Below are 20,359 nucleotides of genomic sequence, written 5' to 3' on the forward strand. Positions count from 1 at the left end.
CGCCCCTTTAGCCTATGCGAGCCTGTAAATGATAAAAAGAATCTGCCCCCTTTACCTTCGAATAACTTTAGCCAATAGTGACTGATTCAAATGATGATTGAAACATTGGTTAGGAAATGAAACGCCGGTATATAAATCCCAGCATACACCGCGGACTACTTTGCCTTCGGGGGAAAATCTAGTCGGCGGCTGCTTGCCTTAGTTGCAAGACTTTGCGACTTAATATTGATCCATTTACAAGACGCACTGTATTATAAGGCGCATGATCAGCTTTTGAAAAAAATAAAGGCTTTTGGGTGTGCCTTATAGTGCGGAAAATACGGTACATTGAAGATGTACAGCGTGTACTTTCCTCATTTTTTAAAAGACGGTGATATCTGAGATAGAAAAAATTTATGAGAGGCTGTTTGAGAAGTAAATCATACTTGCTCTCATAAATAACGTCAACACTTTCACAAGTATACTCCCATACAGACACTTTCACACCCATGCAAATACACTAGCAGTTTAAAAAGTCAGCAAGAGAGAAGCCTGAATATTATGATTGACATTTTGGGCCCGACTTGAATTTCGAGTGGGGCTCAGGCCAAAGATCAATGCGCGATCAATTGAGATGGGAGCTGAATCTAGGGTCCGAGTGAGGTTGGGCCAAACGGGGTTTTCCATAAAAACAACGCTGATAAAAACATTCTGCTGTTCTTAAAGGTACAGTGTTTCATATATAGATGTCACTGTAACGTGTATTTTAACCAAAAATGAGTCCATGGATGACAAAGACTGTGGAAGCTGAAAGTGAGCAAAAAAAAACCCTATTACACCCAGCTTTTCTCAAAGAGAGACAAAAAGAAGAGAAAATGTTTTTTTAAAACAGGAATTTAAAAAAAGCATGACTCGTTAGCATCTATTCGTCAACATGTAGGAGTTAGAATGGCTCAATAGCATCGACTCGTTAGAATGTAGCTGTTAGCATGACTCGTTAGTATTTACTTTCTGTTAGCATGATTCATCAGCAGCTCCCCAATAGTATGTGGTCGTTAGCAAGTAGTCATGAGCATGACTCATTAGCATTTACTCATTAGCATGAAGTCCTTAGCATGACTCTTTAGAATGGAGCCATTAGCATTACTCGTAAGCATGTAGCATTTAGCATGACTCGTAAGCATGTAGCATTTAGCACGACTGATTAGCATGTAGCACTTAGCATCGCTCTTAACATCTACTCGTTGGCATGTATTCATAAGAATTTAGCCGTTGGCATCTCCTCATTAGCAGCTACTCGTTAGCATCCACTTATTAGTATTCCTTTTGCTCATAGTTACATTTAATGTAGGCCAGTGACCCACTAGGGCCACCTCTGGAAACTTCCTTGGTTACCATAGTGACCAAGTTTCCCATTTAAAATGAATGGGACCCTTTCATTCTGGATGAGAAAGTTACGAGCCCACTCTTTCCCTACAGAAATCTTCCGTTCATACTATGTAGTATAATCATATGACTGTCGCAATACGGGTATATTGAGTATTCTTTCTTTGTATTCAAACTGCACTTTCAGTTACAATTTTGAGAGCTTTGAATAATGCCCGATTAAAAAAAAAACAAATGTGTTACATTTTGCTAAGTTATACTCCTTTGCTGTGTTGCAGAGTCTTTGGATCGAAAGGACAACCTTGAGCCTTTCCTATCCTTTGCCTGGAATATCATGCTGCTTTCAGGTGGAGAAGAGAGAGCTGGTGAGAAAATGACTGCGGGACCAATGATGGCATAGACCAGCGGGACTCAAACTCCATTTACATGTGGCCTGCTGGAGCCAAGGTCTAGATAGGGTTGGGTCAAAATGCTCCTCACAAAAAAGTTCTGATAAAAACATTCCTTAATTCCTTAAACAAAATAAGATCTAAATAAAAAACATTAAGAATTATCATTAAAATTAATTAATCAGTGATAAAACTTAATCCGCTAGCTGCATTTAAAGAGAGTGTATATTATTCAGTGACTTTTAGTGGTAAGAGAAGGTCATTTATTAAAAAAAAGAGAATATTGATTTAAATAATGAACACAAAATGTGAATCATCATATAAATGTGCATTTTTTTAAATACTCATGGGTCAAGAATTTTTTTTATAGAATTATATAAGATGAGCCTCACCTAAATGTAGAGGACACAAATGGCCTCTTGCTGCTACAGATACCCGGAAAACCCAAAACCCGGCGAAAGGCTGGGCAAAAATATACAAGAAAAAATGTGCATCATGGTCACTATAAATCGCCATATTTTGCATTTTTACATGTGATTTTTAGCACTCGTTCACGGTTGCACGACAGACTACATTGACGTTAAGTGGTCAAATAATTCACAATGTTCCTTGAACTTGCATATTACAAGTGGGGTGCGTCGTTTGAGGTGTCCATAAAAAGTTGAAGTTTAATATTTAATCTATTAAGTATGTGTTAACAATGCCCAACTGAGTTCAAAGAGCCCTTATGGTTTATTTTACACATTAAGCTTGAAGAAAGGGGACTAAGGGGAGTGCTAGAGAGTTATGTCCTGCTCGTCCCGGCAGGTTTTTTTTCTGTTTGTTAGTGGACCATAAAAATAGTGAAATTGGGGGATCCCGCATTGTTTTTGCCCGCATGTGTAATTCTGGCTGAATTTGCAAGACTGGTGTATTAATTTCGGAATTTTGAGCCCTGATTTTTATGTGCTGGTTAGATTTTCTTGTGCGCAGAGAAGGTCTGGGCAGTGCGCAATTTTTAGATCTGACAGCGGTTTTAAGCCAATAAGAACGCAAGGCAGACGCCAGTCCTACTGTTATGTCTCATAAGTCAGAATCTATTTCTTTGTGTAGTTGGTACGGGGCTCCTGACTTCCTCATAGATGGCCAACATTTTCTATCCACTCTTGAAAGGTTATTAGCGTCTTTGGACACCTTGATGCCATGAATATAACTGTTTAAGGAAAATGGCGGCGCCCTGTACGGCTGTGGCTGCATCTGCTCCCAACAGATGCAGCCGTTTCTTACATTTTGGTCAAAAACCCCAGTCTTCGACTCAGTTTTTGAGGGCGAACAAAGACAACTCTAACTGCAGATTAATATACGATCGCAGTTTTTTGCTGGATATGCGAACATCCAGATATCTAGCGCTCGTTGCTACGATCACTCTGGAGTGTTTACTTAGCCTCGGAGTGCTACGTCAACAAGACCCAGCGGCCTACAAAGCAGCGAAGAAAAAAGGCAAGAGGAGGCGCTGTGACCGGGGGAGGAAGCGAGGTTGTCGGGCCGGGCTAACGGCTAGGCTGAAGGCTAAACCCTTCAAAACGCCTCTCCCATTCATTTTCCTCTCCAACGTTCGCTCCCTGGACAACAAACTGGACCATTTACAAGTGGAACTTACATCGAACCGCGAGATGACGAACTGTTGTGCTTTAATTCTGACGGAGACATGGCTAAACTCATCTATCCCGGATGACGCTGTTAGCATTGTGGGGCTAACTGCTTTCCGCGCTGATAGAAGCGGCGAGCTCACCGGTAAGAGCAGGGGTGGCGGACTATGCATTTATACAAACAACAACTGGTGTAGAAATGCTAAGATAATCTCGAATCACTGCTCATGAGACATTGAACTTTTGACGGTGATCTGCAGACCCTTCTACCTACCGAGGGAGTTTAGTGCTACCATCATTACTGCCGTGTACGTGCCCCCCAGCGCTAATACTAAGGAGGCAATGGACGTTCTTTACCGAACTGTGAGTGAACTGCAGCATGCTTACACCGAATGCATTTTTATTGCGGCGGGGGACTTTAACCAGGCCAACATGAAAACAGTTCTCCCGCATTTCCACCAGCATGTCGACTTTGCTACAAGAGGTAGGAACACAGACTTGGCCTACACAAATATCAGAGGAGCATACAGAGCAGCCCCCCGGCCCCACCTTGGCTCATCAGATCACCTTTCTGTAATGCTAATTCCTGCATACAAGTCCCTGCTGACCAGAGAAAAACCTACAGTGAAGCAGGTGAGGGTGTGGACTGAGGGGGCAATGGAGGCACTACAGGACTGCTTTGAATGCACAGATTGGGACATGTTTAAATCGGCTGCCACTTACAGCAACAAAATAAATATAGATGAGTACGCCATGTCTGTGTCAGCCTACATCAGTAAATGCGCAGAAGACGTCAGCAATACCAAAACCATCTGCACCCGTGCCAATCAGAAGCCCTGGATGACTGCTGAGATACGCAAATTGCTAAAGGTACGGAACCTTGCCTTTAAATCTGGTGACGAGGAGGCGCTGAGATCAGCGAGGGCTAACCTGAACCGTGCTATCAGACTAGCAAAGCGATCGCACAGTCAAAAAATCCAGGACCGTTTCCTCAGCACAACCAACACCAGGGATATGTGGAAAGGCATTCAGGCCATCACCAGATACAAGCCAACCACCGCCCCAGTGCAGGACACTAGCATGGACTTTCTGAATGACCTCAACAACTTCTTTGGGAGGTTCGAGGCACAAAATTGCACCCCTGCAGCGAAAGCGGTTCCACATCAGGACGAAAGAGCACTCCTCCTGGACTCAACTGACGTGAGGAAGACCCTGAGAAGGGTCAACACACGGAAGGCTCCAGGCCCGGACAACATTCCAGGGCGGGTCCTTAGGGAGTGCGCCGATCAGCTGGCTTGTGTACTAACAGACATTTTCAACACCTCTCTAGACCAAGCCACGGTACCATCATGCTTTAAGATTACCACCATCATCCCAGTGCCAAAGAACCCCCAGATCTTATCATTGAACGATTACCGGCCCGTTGCACTGACTCCCATCATAATTAAGTGCTTTGAGAGACTGGTTAAAAAGCACATCACTTCCAGTCTCCCCTCCTCACTCGACCCCTTTTAGTTTGCCTACCGGACAAACCGCTCCACCGGGGATGCCATCTCCTCTGCGCTTCACCTGAGCCTGACACACCTAGAGGAGAAGAACACCCATGTGCGGATGCTGTTCCTGGACTTCAGTTCAGCATTCAACACCATCATCCCACAACACCTGGTAGACAAAATGAGACTCCTGGGTTTCAACACCCCCCTGTGGAACTGGCTGCTGGACTTCCTCACTGACAGACCCCAGTCAGTGCGGATTGGTCAGAACATCTCCGATGTCATCACCCTCAGCACGGGCTCCCCCGAAGGCTGTGTCCTGAGCCCCTTGCTGTTCACCCTGATGACACACGACTGCGTCCCTATGTCAGCCACAAACCACATCGTGAAGTTTGCGGACGACACAACAGTGGTGGGCCTCATCAGGGACGACAACGACCTGGCCTACAGAGAGGAGGTGGAGCAGTTGGTGGGCTGGTGCAGGGACAGCAGCCTGGTCCTGAATGTTGACAAAACTAAAGACATCATTATCGACTTCAGGAAAAACCAGCCCAACCATGCCCCACTTCTCATCAACAAGGCTGTGGAGGTTGTCAGCAGCATCAAGTTCCTAGGAGTGCACATCACAAACAAACTCACCTGGTCCGTGAACACTGCATCACTGGTGAAGAGGGCACAGCAGCGCCTGTACTTACTGCGGAGGATGAGGAGAGCCCACCTGCCCCCACCCTCCCTCATCACATTCTACAAGGGCACCATAAAGAGTATCCTGACCAGCTGTATCTATGTGTGGTGTAGAGGCTGCAGCGCTTCCAACTGGGGTAGTGTGAGGAGGGTGACGAGGACAGCAGAGAAAATCATCGGGACTTCTCTCCCCTCCATTCAGGACATTGGCCAGAAGTGCTGCCTATCCCAAGCTAAGAACATTATCAGGGACCCCTCTCACCCCCATCATGGACTGTTCACTCTGCTAGCCTCTGGGAAGAGGTACTGCAGTGTGCGGTGCAGGACCACCAGGTTCCACAATAGTCTTGTCCCCCTGCCCATTAGACTGTTAAATGGTCAATCAAACACATAGTAAATCTAAACTGCTGCTAATATGTACATCTATTGGTTTTGTTTGACTTTTTTGCACTACTGGCAGTTCTTTATAGCTAGCCACTCCTTGCACATCTGTTTCTCTGCACTATTGTACTTACAGTGTTATTGTTACAGTGTTATTGTTACTGTTTACCTGACTTGTTTACCTGACTGCCCATTTTGCACATCTGGTTAGCTGCTCCTCTTGCACTATTTGCACTACTGTAAAATACTATACATAGCCATAATTATTTAGTATATTATTAGTACTCAATACTCCAACTCAATACAACATTTTATTTATATCTGTACATTCAAGGAAACTGTGCGGGTCAGATGTATCGACATTTCGTTCTGTATACACGTGTACTAGAATGACAATAAAGTAGATCTGAATCTGAATCTGAAATATAATAATTGAGACTCTTTTGAACTGTCTTTTGCGATCAATTTACATAATAAGGAAGAAATGATACGGCTATGCTATCAGGAATAGCGACGAAAGCGTCTATGTTGTTTCGGCCGCTCCATTTGCTCCGCGTGTAATAATATAGTGGACGTGGCTTAAATTCCAGAAAATACGGTACTTGCTGGATAGCTCTCAGAAAAATGGCCCTCAAATTAGACCCAAGCATGCTATCAAGGTATATACTTCGATTAACCTATTAACATCAAAAAATACCTTTTTAGGTAGAGGTGAGTCCTCTGGAAAATGCTATCAGTGTGGTGGAGAACAAAAACCAGGAGCTTCGCACTTTGATCAGCCGCTATCAGCTCAAGCAGCTTCATAGCAACAACGTAAACCTTCTCAGCATGACGCTCAATGGAGTTGTGGACGCCGCTGTCAATGGTGGCGTTGCCAGATACCAGGAGGTGGGAATTCTGACACATTTTTATCAAAACAGGGCCATTTACACTGCAGGAGTACAGTGAAATTTGGGCAGTAGATACATGATTCTTTACCAATACTTTATTGACCAATTAAAATAAAGAGCCGAGTTCATTCTTTTCAAAACTTGTCTCGGCTTTTTGGAGCACCACATATGTTTTGAGATCATTATATCAGGAAAAAAAGATGAAAAACATTTTTAGTTAGGTGGGTGCACACAACTTTAAGTAAACTATTTTTATAGTTTTTGAAAAAACAGTATACTTTAATGAAGACAGACACACTCTTGGATTTATGAAGTTTTCTTTTACTGATCATCTACAGAAGAAAGTTGAAGAACCCAAAGCAAAACAAGGAAATAAAACAGGGAAAAAAAATTGAAGTTTGAATCGTAACTGGCACTAATAAAATGATAAAAAAAAAAGTTGGCTTGATTATTACGTTATTGAAATTTGATAGAATTACCCTTATACGTCATACCAATGAGGAAACGGCATGAGAAGGAATGTGGTTTGTTTGATGAATGCAAAAGCCCAGTCTGGATGGAAGCCTTCGGTGTTTGAGCAGTGAGGAACCTTTAAGGCTGGAGACTTGGTTGTCTCTGGTTGCCTTTTAAGCAGGGACTGGGTCAGAACCTTTTTGGTTGCCTGCGAGCCAGAATTTGGTCCTGTGCTGCTTGTTTGGCTGGACCTCTTGTCCCCTTGCCGGCTCAAAAAGAACTCTTTTGAGCCTCTTGTAAGGCAGACCTCTTGTCAGCTCGCTGGCTTTTATCAAACTGGACTACGTTTCTCAGCCGTTTGCTCACAGCTCCGGTCTGGCCAGCCCCCTGGGGAGTTGTAACAGCGACCTTTAATGTGCACATGCGAGTTAATGCCCCACGACCCCACATTTATCCAGTATCTGCCAGATTATTCAATCCATAAAATTGAATTAAAAAGCGAGTATTCAATTCACATGTTTTGAAAATGTTTGATGATTTTCTGATATTGCAAAACGAAATGCTGACCCTACATTGAATGCGCTACAGGAGGTTCCAGTTTTGAAGAAAAACCATTTGACTTCCTCCTCGTGTTCGTTTTTGAATCCAGGTAGTGAGATGAAATTTTGGTCAAAATAAGATCTGGAGATGCGCAGTTTCTTTGAAGTTGAAGAATATTCCAAGCACAAATGAGCTACAAAAAAAGCTGTAGGAATTCCTAAGTGCAAAAAGTAACATTGCTGACAATCACTTTTACATTGGAAGGGCGGTCCATGATCAGTGTTGCAGGCATTACTGAATAAAAGTAATTATTTACAGTTAAGTTACTTAATTTAAAAAGTAATTGTGTTTTGTCTTCAAACCACTTGATTCCATTTGATTCGGTTTCTGGGTAATTGTCCAAGACGTTTTCACGTGTGTTCAGACATGGTGTATTGCAAAATTACAAATTCCAACACTAAAATTCAGCACACTTTTACCGTATACTCTGTGCTCACATTTGCCCCTTGAGTGTGTAGGTTTATTTTGCCTGTATAATGTACGCCCCCTTCCCCACGCGCTGCCTACCGTTCGATATTGGTGAGTCGTGACACACAACCAAACTTGTCTGTTTAAGCTGGCTTGTTTTCAGTATTTTAGTAGCTCAGGAGACCGTCGTCTTGGGACCAGTAGGTCTCAGGTTCGATTCCCGGCTCCTCCTGAGTTATCCGCTGTCGGTGTGTAAACGTGTGTGTGAATGGGTTAAGAGTAAAATGTGTTGTAAAGCGCTTCAGTGAATGGTTAAAGCACCATAGTGAATTTAAGAATAAGAATAATTAGAGAATATAATTCAGGAGAAGATTTTTGCACTCTGCGATTCCTGTTCACATTTCTTGTCCTCCTCCTGCAATAGTACTTCCTGCTGTCTAAATGAGCATTTTGTGGTTGTGACTGTTTTATTGCTAAAGATTTAAAAGCATTGGTTGGTTGTGGCTCTCAGGCTTTCTTTGATAGAGATTACATCAGCAGCCACCCACAGGATGCTGTAAAAATCACACAGCTGAAACATTCAATGCAGGAGCAGGTAAGTATTGTTGTGCATGTTACTTTATTTTTAGTTACTCACTACTTCCTTTAAAAGGTAACTAAGTTAGTAACTGAGGTACTCTATAGTAAAAGTAACTAGTTACAAGAGAAAGCAACTATTTCCGTTACTTTAAAAAAAATTGCTGTATGTCAAAGAATTCTAAATTTTCTGAGCAGTATTTGAGTTTGTTGAGTTGAAAAGAACAGACATTTGAAGAGCAACAAAATAACAGTAAACAATATAACAAAATAAAAATCATCAGTTAACAATACAAAGTAAGTTTAATCAATTAAATCTAACGCTTACAACCTGAGACATCCAGTCAAGTAGACATATCCTACTGTACTTTAAGTAATTTGTTCACAACAATAGTCAACTGTAAAACGATATTGAGTTTTAATTCATTGAATAAATCAGAATCTCTCCTCAGACAACAGCTCAAGTGACATGTGTTACTGTACTTCAAGTATTTTCACACAACAGAAGTAATCAGTTCAACTATATAAAGTGTGTTGAACACTTTGGTGTAAAATAAATAAATAAAACTTAACCTGAGACAACTGGTCAATTAGACATTTACAACTGCACAAATATTTTGTCAACATCAAAAAGTCAACAGTAAACCAATACAAAGTGAATAGTGATTAAGGGACCTCCCTTTTCACCCTCTGTCTCTATCCTCCCCTTCTATCCCACAGTTTTGGAACAATTACAGTTTAAAAGGCAGAAACCACTGAGAAACCTGGTTTCTCTTGCAGGTCCGTGTCCTGGGAGCCGGCCTTGCCGTGCACGACAAGTTGGTGCATCCAGAAATGCGTCCGTTGCACAAGAAGCTTATTGATCAGTTCAAGGTGATGAAGAGCAGCCTCTGCCATGTAAGAGTTATTCAAATCATTTTAACCGTTCATCGATCCCTTAACCCCCTGGGTTGTCGGGCACCACTTCCTGTGGTGTGTCTTGGGCAAGTGCACCCTGGCTGTGCCCATCCCTCTCCAAGCCGTTTTATTACGGGATTAGGGGTTTGCTTCCCCACATGTATCTACCTGGGTACTGTTGGCGTAGACTATCCTTGTCTCGCCGCATGTTCAACTTCCGCGACCAGACCGAGTAGTTGGATGAAGAGAAAATAGGCTGAAGAGAAGCAGTTCATTCAGATTCAGATCTACTTTATTGTCATTCTAGTACACGTGTATACAGAACGAAATGTCGATACATCTGACCCGCACAGTTTCCTCGAATGTACAGATATAAGTAAAAGTTGTATTGTATTATGGCTACGTATAGTATTCTACCATACCATAGTGCCGATAGTGCAAGAGGAGTAGCTAACCAGATGTGCAAAATGGGCATTCAGGTTAACAAGTCTGAGGACATGCATTACAAAGTTGCTAAATTGCTCTGGACTATTGAACCAGGGGAGAGTTCTCCCTCTAAAAAGACATCGATAAAATGTTTCTCCCCTCTCTTATAAGAAAAAGTCGTGGATTTGACAAAATGGAAAAACTAATAAAGCTGAAAACCCGTTTATTCAGAGATACATTTTAATAATCTAACGGTACATTTTAGTTTGGGGGTTTTTGTCCACCTAAAAACCCTTCACTGGTTCCTTTTGTAGTACTTATCCACAGTGTCCTCTGGTAAATACCCTGAAGTGATTGTTTAGTAAGGATGTGCTGATCCAAGCTGATAGGGTTGGTCGAATGTGTGGGCATTGTTGGTACTTACCGCAACGTTATTACTTTGGTTGATATTTTTACCAGTGTAAGCTATAGTAGTGTTGTGTTTTGCAGTAGCCCGCAATCCGTTCTCAGAGCTGGATGACTGGGAGGTGCACACTCCTCATTGCAAAGGAATTGATCAAAATACATTTGGGTCTGCAGCAGGGCTTTTGCCTGACATGAGGCTCAGTCGGGGCATATTACTATAAACCCTAAAAACAAAATTGCACATAATTTAGGAGAATAATAGATTTTTCAAAAACTGAATTATTTATTTTGTGCAGAATATTACATTATTATAGGTAATAAACTGAACAAAGGGACTCCGCAAAATTTGTTTTTTTCCTTGGTTTTTTATTTATTTTTCTCTTTTTTTGTTTCCTCTTCCTATAGCTTTTTACTTCATTTTCAACCATATTTTTTTTATTTTGTTCTTTTTTTCTCTTTATTTCTTTTTTCCTAGCTTTTTAATTAGGTTTTTCCTGCTTTTTTACGATTTTGTTCTTCATTTTCCTTTTTATTGTATTCTTCTTTATTTTCTTTTTTCCTAGTATTTTTTTCTTTTTTTTCTTGCTTTCCGCTCTTTTTTGTATATTTTCCTGCTTGTTTTCTTCTTTTTTTCTGTTTTTCATTTTTTTCCTATATTTTTTTCTTTTTCATTCATTTTTTTCTAGCTTTTTCTTTTTTTCTTTTTTTCTGTTCTTTTATTATTCTTTTTTTATTTTATTTTTTCCATTGCTGTTTTCTTTGTTTTTTCCAAGCGTTTTCCTTTTTCTTACTTTAGTACTTTTTTCTCCTTTTTTCTTTTTATACTTGAGTTTATTTTCCTTAAGTTTGTCATTTTAATTTTTTTCAGACTGCCCTCACCACTACATCCAATTTTCTTTGGGTAGGCAGAGCGTGTCTGTAGTTGAAAACGAAGTATTTCTTGCAAAAAAAACAAGAAATCAAAAAATTGTAAAACCCGTAATAGCTATTCGAAAATGCCATTTTTGCATTGTTGAAATTTTGCAGGGTCCCTATGCCTTGGACCAGGCCATTTCCACCAGTCTGATTACAGGCCCAAAAAGCTTCAATCTTCTTCAGCACAGGTTCAATCTTTTTCTTATCTATTTTCCTTTTTATTAAAGGTGATGTAACGTCAAAAATATTGTACTTGCTGATGCCATCTTTTGGCTGAAATAATCATTGCAGCTCCTTTTGTTGTGCGTGCAGTATGTAATATTCTTAGATGCGCTTGAATAAACTCCTTTTTCATCCCATTTGGGGTTTGGGCTGGCATTCGGACTGTATTTGAAACCCTGCCCACTTCTTACTTTCACCATTTTCATCCTAAAATTTAAGAAAACCACAAGCGTGATATCACTCATTTTATCTATTACTGTCTTTTTTCCTTTTTTCTCACTTTCTCTTTCTCTTTTTCACACTGTTTTACTATCTTTTTCCTTGTTTTCTTTCTTTCTCTTTTTCCCACTCTTTCTTGCATTTTTCTCTCTTTCTTGCGCTCTCCTTTTTTCTTTCTTCCTCACCCTCTCTCTCTTGTCTGATCCCCTTTTCCAATCCTCTCTTTCTCTCCTCTTTCTCTTTTGGGCTCACTTTTTTTCTCTTTTTCTCTTGGTCTCTGTCTTTCTCTCCTCTCATTCTTTTATTCTCTCTCTTCTGTCTCTTTCTCAATTTTTTCACTCTATTTCTGTTTGTTTCTCAGTCACTTTCTTTCTCTTTTCTCTTTCATTGTCTCTCTTCTCTCTCTATTGTTTTTGTGTTTCCCTCTCTCTTCCCGTTCTCTCTCTTTTCTTATCTTACTCTGTCTTTCTTGTTCTTTCTCTTTTTCTCTCTTTCCTTTTCTCTTTTTCTCCCAATCTCTTTCTCTTTAATCTAATAGTCTGGAACCCTTTAAATTGTTTTTCTAGAATTTGGCACCCAGCTCAAATGAGTTTCACACCCCTGGTATGGTGATTTAATATTACTCCCAGAAATAAACAAAATTCCCAAAACTCACTCAAGTAAATGTAATGGCGTAAATGTAAGTCATTACGATACACGCTGTGCGGGCGTATTGTGGCTGATTAGCATATTCTGGACATTTTTCCTTACCTGATTCTATGTGCGTCTAAATGCTTTATATGTTTGCTTATGAATGTTTTTATTGTACATAACATTTCGAGGTGTAGTTAAAAAAGCGTTTTATTGATTATGCCTGTTTTGATCTACAGGGAAGCAGGAAATGTGCTCATTCTGGCTGACACTGATTTCAGTTCCATTCAGGTTTGTAAAATCTTTAGAAATTAGCTAGAGTTCCTTGCAAAAAGGATTATTTGATATATTTTCTTTTTTTCTCTGTTTTTCTTTTTATTGCTCTCTTTCTTTCTTCTCCCTTTATTTCTCTCTCTCTCCTTCTCTCTTTGACTGTCCCTCGAACGCTATTTCTTTTTCTTCTCTCCTTCTTTTTCTCCTTTTTCTCATTTTTTACCCCCTCTCCTTCTCATCTTAATTTCTGTTTTCTCTCTTTTTTCTCTTTATCTCTTTCGCTCTTACCTTCTTTTTTTCTTACTTTCATATTTCTCATTCCCTTGCTCTCCCACTCTCTTATGCTCACTCTTTTTCTTGCTCTATCTCTCTTTCTCTTCTCTAATTCTTTTGATGATTCTCTCTCCTCACTTTCTTATTCTTACTTGAGCGTTACATTAAATCAGCGCTTCTCAATCATTTTGTCATGCCCCTCCTATAATAGGAAAAATCCTCTCCTCCCCACTTTTACGTCTGCTCCACTTTGCATCTACACTTCATACTCAAAGCTTATACGCTGTGCTATATGCATGGCGGGAAGTTAAAATGGAAACATTACATTACCAAATGAGAGTGATACTGCTCCGTAGTGTAAAGAATGCGATTGCAATTGATTCTTTGGAAAGTTAAAAACCAAACACGGAGCCTCGCGCCCCCCAGGAGGGCCTGAGATGCACTGCAAAAAAAGTGGACCTGAAAACCACGTTGACTTTTCTCAATACTGTATTACAACTATTCTGCTGGGGTCAAGCGGAAGCCGCACCGAAACCGCGCGCCGGGAAACGAGAACGGCGCGCCGTGCTAGGGTCGTCGGCCGAGGGGGATTCCCGCAAAAAGTGAAAATCTGCAAAGTAGCGACGCCCCTTCAAAAAAAAAAAATTTTTTTTTTTAGACCATTACATACCTGCCAACTTTTGAAAGTGAAAAAGCCTAGTAGCTAGGGTCCAGGGGCCGCAGGCCCTGGTCAGGTCCAGGACGATGTCCGGTGGGGGGTTCAGGGGGGTGAAGCCCCCCTGAAGTCAAAGGATTTTTAGCATTTTCAGGGCTTAAAATGCAGCTAAGAAGTAACAAATTTTACATTTTTTTCACAATCACAACCTCATGTTTACAGTCAATTTACCTAAACTGTACTGATGGAAATAATCAAAAGAAAGTTCTTTAAAGCTCAACAATGTATTTAATATAACAAAGTCATAGAAAACCCTCATAGTTTTCTTTTCTTTTCAATATTTGATACAATAAGAAACAAAACATTTAATTTTTTATCATTGAAGTAATATTATTCAGTGTTGGTTCTTGGGTTGGTTTTCAGGTTAGTTTGGAAACTTGTTATTTGAGATATTCCAATATATTTGTGAGTGAATAATTATATAATTGATTTTGATCAGTTTTTATATAAATAAAATAACAACCAGGCCCAACACTGACTAATACTTAAATTTTACATGCAATTTAACTATTGGAAGCAGTTGAAGATAAAACAAAATTTGGCAAACAATAATTAAACTAATTATCTAACTAAGAAAACATTTCACTGGCACATTTCCAAGTGTCACTGCACTGCATACAAGTGTATGTCCATTGAGGCAGTCACTTCTCATCTTAGAAATTCCCAATTTCACTTAACTGACTTCAGCACATATTTAAGCAATAAACAAACTAAAGGCTAAATCTATATATATCATGCAAACAATTTCACTGGCACATTTCTAAGTGTCACTGCTCCATTGAATCAGTCACTTCTCAAAGTGAAGCAAGGCACACCAGAGTCAATTGAACATGCGAGGCCAAAAGATTTTTCTCCGCTGAAAAGCAGATAATAAGAGACTGAAAAGCCATAAACATGCATGGGTTGATTCACTTTAGCAAAATTAATGATATCCAAATGTTCTCCATGTTATACAAGCTACAGCCTAAGCATTATTTGTTTTCCATTGTGCATCGTTTTGATTTTTTCAACTGGTCTTTCGAATGGGTCACACTGTGGCACTTGTATCCAGATGATGTCATCATCATTTTCCTAGTCATCAGGCTGCCAAGCACTTTGGTCGATAGACTTGCCCGGAACTCCGTCTTGTTCTTGTTGACATGACTGAAGATGCGTTCACAGTCTGCGTTGCTGTGATAAATCACCAACACAGACTTGGCCACTTTGAAGAGGGCTCCAAACTTGGCCTTGCCAGTGGCTGGGTCCTTGAGTTTTGAGAGCTCGTTCCACGCTGTGTCCACTCGCTCAGCTTCTGTGATGGCAGGGGTGAGTGGATCGCACTGGTATACGAGGAACTCCTCTTCCAGACTCCTCTTGTCATCCTTGGTCAGGAGGTGAGGGTACCTCTCAGCAAAGAATCTCACCTGGCTGAACTTGCAGTCCTGCCTGTAGCTGATATCCAGCATCCGGGCATTCACCAGAACTTCATCCCCAAAGGGAAATGCGCTGATCATGTAGCTGCATGTGCTGCTGTAGAATGCCCTGACACTGGAAAAGAAAGTGGTGAGGTCACATTCCTTTGCATGTTCAGCCACATAGTCCCTGCAGTTGGTTCCCATGAAGAGATCCTCGTCGTCCTTCTGGTTGGCCCGGTCCTTAAAGTTCACCTTTGTGATGTCACTGGCAGCGATGATGACCTTTGGCTTCATTAAGCACATGATGAGCTTGCTGAACTGAGTCGAGAGCACATGGTGCAAGAGATGCACGCAGGGTTCATCTTTTTGGAGGAAGGTGTTGGTCTCGTTGAAGATTGGCAAGACTGCCATCAAGAAATGGGCATACAACAAAGTGTTCTTGTCACTCATCTTGGTGAGGATAAGGCTGGCTTTGCTGCTGCTGGTCTTGGTGTCATCTTCTTTCTTCTTCTCCTTCACCTTCTTAGACTTGTCCGCCACTTCCTTCTCCTTGAACATGTACCTGGCCAAGTCGAAGGTCTTGGAGGAGTCTGCTTTCTCATCTGTTGCCTGAGGAGCGGCCGTGTCCAGCTTCCTTTTCTTCTCCTCCGACTTCTTCACATCAGGAGTGTAGGGCCTCTTTCTTCCTCTGCTGGATGGCATGCTGGACTTCTTCTCATGACCCACCTCTGCCTCAAAGAACTTGATGAGAGCCGTCCACTGCTGAAGGAGTCGGTCCAAGCAATGCTCCAGGGACAGCCATCTCGTTGACACATGCTTCAGGATCTTGGCCTTGGGTAGACCTTCCTCTTCTTGGAACTGTCGGAGTGCCTGCTTGCGTTTGCTGCTCTTCTCCAAGTAGTAGAACACGTCCACAAGCAGATCATCTAGCTTCACTGGCAATTGCTTCGCCCCTCTCTGAACAGCCAAGTGGATGAGATGGCAGGAACAACCTGCAAATTAATTGCAAAAATTGTAAATGTTCATGGATAAATAGATAATATCCCCAATTCTGGAACATAATCTAAATGCATAAAAACAAGGTTGTCATGGTGTAGTAAAAATTAATACTGTAGTCATAATGTCAAGAGATGTAATGTTGGTGGTAATGGTTAATGCAAGTCCTCATATACCTATGGCTGATGGATTGTAATTTGCTTTAAATCATGTAATTTTAGTAATATTTTATTAAAAACATTATCTGAAGTTTTGATATTTAAAAATTAGGAGTATAAGAAATAACATGACATTTCCTGAAACTACTTTGTAAAACATAACTAATTAATTACATCTATACAAACACACATCTCAAGGTGATTACTATGGGCACATAAAAATAATTAAATGACAAATTTTACTTGAATTAAAATATCTCAATATTATAATTGAAATCAGTACTGTAAAAGAATCTATGGAAAATTGTATTTTCAAGTGATATATTTGATACCATAAATTAATCAGCTTGCAGCGTTTTCGTAATAGGCACATCGATATGAAATAATAATAATTTTGAATAAATTGCATAGTCAATTACCTGCGATGTATGCCGATGGAGATTTTTCTGTGATGAAGGACGCGACTCCTTTCTTGGATCCAAGCATAACAGCGGCGTTGTCGGCAGCAAAACACACTAAATTATCCCAGGGAATGTTGTTCGAGTTCATTTCTTTTTCGATAATCTTAAAAATGTTCTCGCCCGTCGATGCCGTGTTGCATTCTCTCAACGAAAGAAGCACTGACAGAACTTTTCCTGTTTGGTTATCGAAGAATCGTACACAAATTGGATAAAGTTTTACATCGTCGTAGTCTGTACTTCCATCAGTAGACATGCTAAAAGGCGAAGATTTGATGACATCGACGATGCTTTGTGATGATTCTTCACCAAGGCACTGAACGATGTTCGAAGTTTTCGTTCTCCCACAACCATATTTTTTAGCGATCTTAGAATCGGGAAACATTCTCCTGAAAAGCGGTCCCATGTGGTCGGCCATAGCGATTGGAACACCATGTTCAATGATCGCTTCAGTAAATAACACTTCGGCATTTATGACGTCCAAAGAATCGGTTGGGGCGACAAAAAAAGTGGAGATTTTGCCGCTGGAATTACTGTCATTGGCATTTGATTTGTGTTTTTTCGTTCCAACGTGGTCTTTAACGTCGCTAATTCCTCCATGACCCACAGAAAAGTCTTGTCTACACAGTGTGCAGTTCGCGTAATTTTCACCTTTTCTCGATCTGATAATTACTCCAGGGAAAGCTTTGAAATATTCTTCACGAAAGCACTGTAATTTTCGTTTCGGTTTCACAATTTTCTGCACTTTTTCTCCGGTAGATTCCATGATCTATTCAAAGCACCGTGACCTACATCTCGGTTCCTTCTCGCTGCCGATTAAACAATGGCAGTGCTCCAATTGAGCTAAAAATAAACCTCCCGCATGCGCAGACGACTGGCAGTGCCGATAGCCTTTGTTTGAAATGGTACTTCGCGATCTCGCGGTGGAATGTTTTTCGTTCTTTATTTACGATTTTTTTTTTTTTTTTTTTAAGGGGAAAACCGTAGTTTTTGTAATGAAACCGAAACACCGTAGTGGGTTCAAGAAAACCGTACTCATTACGGCAGAACCGTAGTAGTTGGCAGGTATGCCATTACAGACCGCGAAGCTCTGAAGCCGCGAACGTCGAACCGCGAAGTAGTGAGGTCCCACTGTCCAGCCAAGAGCTAACATTGGCTAGCGTAAGCTAGAGGGCTTAACGTTATAAATAACCTTATATTTTTCTCAAGCAAAGTGACAGTATGTTGCCTCAAATACTATGTTGGCTTACCCTAGAACAGATGTACACAATGTTCAATGTTTAAAAAACAAGAAGTTATTTTGATGTGTATTTATATGTGCTAAAAATGTCTGAGTCTGGTCTAATTCTATTTTATATGGAAGGCCATACCTTCAAAAGAGTTCATCATGAAGCGTTAACTTAAACTTTTTTCCCCTCCTTTTCTTATTTTCTTGTTTGTCTTCTTTTTTCCCCTAGCTTTTGACTTCTTTTTCGCTTTTTTTTTGGCCCTTTGTAAGTCTTTTTGGGCTTAATGTTACAAAATAATCAGACTTAAGCGACAAAAACAATTTCAAGAGCTGTTTGGGTGCCAAAAAAGCCATCTCTTTTTAGTGAGCTGAGCTAAAAGAGCCGATTCTTTAAAAAAAGAGGTAAACTTGCAGCAACATTGACATAGTGCTGTTGGTAAATTTTAAATGGTCACATAGCTACTTAGTCGAACTGTGCAGGCGATGCTCAAAGTAAACCACACATGTCTCTCTATATATTAATGTCTTATAAAGTTATAATTATGTTTTGAAAAACAAACTCTGTCCCCTTCCACCCCAAACTGCCCCCAGCCCTGTTCCCTCTCTTGCAATAATTGAGCTTGCACGCACGCTTGCTGTCATTTACTCAGTCTCGTGCTAACATTGACTTTAAAATATGCACATAAAAAACGTGGAGGGAACCCATGCTGTTTTGCCAGCATGCATTGTAATTCTGGTCAAATTTGCTACTGAATTGATTTTGCAATTTCGAGCCCTAATTTTTATGTTCAGGGTAGCTTATCTTGTGCGCTGAAAATGACTGGGCAGTGCGCAAATGCGTGCATACGCAGCTTAGAGTGAACATTGATGGGAACTACTATTATTACTATGTTATCAGTTTGTTATTAGCAGAGTGGAAGGTGAAGATGAGTCCCGCACGACTGGTTGATGCAAATATGGGTCCTGGCTTTCAGTCAAGTATGTAATAGGCAAACTTGCCACTGTTTTCTCCTAGCACACGGCATTTCTCCATCAGCGAATCAGTCCGGCTTTTAAACCATGCAGCGACCCTAACCCGTCCTTCACTGACAAAGGTCAGTCCATCGCATGAGTATTGTGGAAGTGCAAACTCAATTCAATACTCAAGGATTACTTTCTGACTTGCTTTTGCAGTTTTGATTGCACCCAGTAGTTGGGAGTTTGGACAAAGCACCAAATCAGTCATCTCCCAACAGCAGCGTTGCAGTGCTTCCTGTTCCCCTACAAAATGCGCCAGCACAACGTATGTCACATTTATATACTATTAACAATTCACAAATCCCAGATTATGCTCACAATACAAGACCATATCTGAGAAAAAGAGCTCAGTCGGAAAAGGGTGACACGCCTTCACCAACATGAGATGAGTACATTCTTCAGGTGGTGGAGTTTTAGTATCTTGGGGTCTTGTTCACGACTTAGAGCAGGATGGGAAAGGAGAGTGACAGGAAGATTTGTGCATTGTATGCCCATGGTGAAGGAAAAGCTCAGTTAAAAAGGCCAAGCTTTTGATTTCCATCCATCCATAGGGAGGGGCCATGTGTGCAGGGTCGATTAGTAATTGGAAAAAAAAAATCTTCTGATTTACACATTGGATTTTAAGTGTCTGCCTACCTCTGTGAAAAGAATAATAGTGATAGTGCTGTTTCTTATTTCTGTTTTCAATTAAACCAACAGTGTTCCCTTGTCTTTTCCACCAGTAAACCATTCAACCTGTATGGCAGCAACTCCACTCAATCAGTCAGCTCACCTACAGCAGGAGCAGCAGCAGCAGCCTGGAGTTTTACAACCCAAGCCAAAGGAAATTTAAGAGATACTGCTGAGTTGGCGGACTGCCAGGCTGATCATTGTCAAGCGGAGCCACTTTGCTCTCCAGATGGGGCATCAGCTAAAAGTGCTGCTGCCATCTCAGACCGTCTCCACTCACCAACACATTCGCCTCAAAACAGGCCCCATGGACCTCCCCCTACTTTTTTCCTCATGCCGTGAGGCTCTTTAACTCCACCCGGGGGAGTAAAAGCCCACATTAAACCACACCCCTGCGTTTGCATATTACCCTATTTTTATTACAGTGTGTATTTTATGTAACACTATTGAAATACTCTATATCAACATGTTACATTGGGTATTTATGTATTATATTCCTTTTCCTTTATTATTGTTTTATTTTCAACACAAGGATACTGCTGGAAGTGTGAATTTCCCTACGGGGATGAATAAAGTATCTTATCTATCTATCTACTA

General features: G+C 40.9%; 2 protein-coding genes across 5 annotated transcripts in view; one reads left to right on the forward strand and one right to left on the reverse strand.

Annotated features, from left to right (window-relative positions):
• Positions 1-20,359, forward strand: part of LOC148363495 (dedicator of cytokinesis protein 3-like) — a 163,099-nt gene extending 142,740 nt beyond the window's left edge. For all 4 annotated transcript variants that reach the window (XM_088337390.1, XM_088337393.1, XM_088337392.1 and 1 more), the window contains 9 exons: positions 1,644-1,730; positions 6,646-6,828; positions 8,803-8,886; positions 9,648-9,764; positions 11,622-11,698; positions 12,821-12,872; positions 19,092-19,170; positions 19,250-19,358; positions 19,816-20,359. In XM_088337390.1, the coding sequence (XP_088193516.1) occupies positions 1,644-1,730; positions 6,646-6,828; positions 8,803-8,886; positions 9,648-9,764; positions 11,622-11,698; positions 12,821-12,872; positions 19,092-19,170; positions 19,250-19,358; positions 19,816-20,104 (1,077 nt within the window). In that variant the 3' untranslated portion in view covers positions 20,105-20,359. The remainder of the gene's footprint in view (positions 1-1,643; positions 1,731-6,645; positions 6,829-8,802; positions 8,887-9,647; positions 9,765-11,621; positions 11,699-12,820; positions 12,873-19,091; positions 19,171-19,249; positions 19,359-19,815) is intronic.
• Positions 14,048-17,789, reverse strand: LOC148363497 (uncharacterized). The gene is made up of 2 exons (XM_088337394.1): positions 16,810-17,789; positions 14,048-16,228 (listed from the first exon to the last, which is right to left on the reverse strand). The coding sequence occupies exons 1-2, from the start codon at positions 17,612-17,614 to the stop codon at positions 14,814-14,816; spliced, it is 2,220 nt and encodes a 739-aa protein (XP_088193520.1). The 5' UTR covers positions 17,615-17,789; the 3' UTR covers positions 14,048-14,813.

The sequence above is a fragment of the Urocampus carinirostris genome, chromosome 6 (assembly GCF_059441175.1).
Source record: "Urocampus carinirostris isolate Australia breed hairy pipefish chromosome 6, RoL_Ucar_1.0, whole genome shotgun sequence".
NCBI classification, from domain to species: Eukaryota; Metazoa; Chordata; class Actinopteri; order Syngnathiformes; family Syngnathidae; genus Urocampus; species Urocampus carinirostris.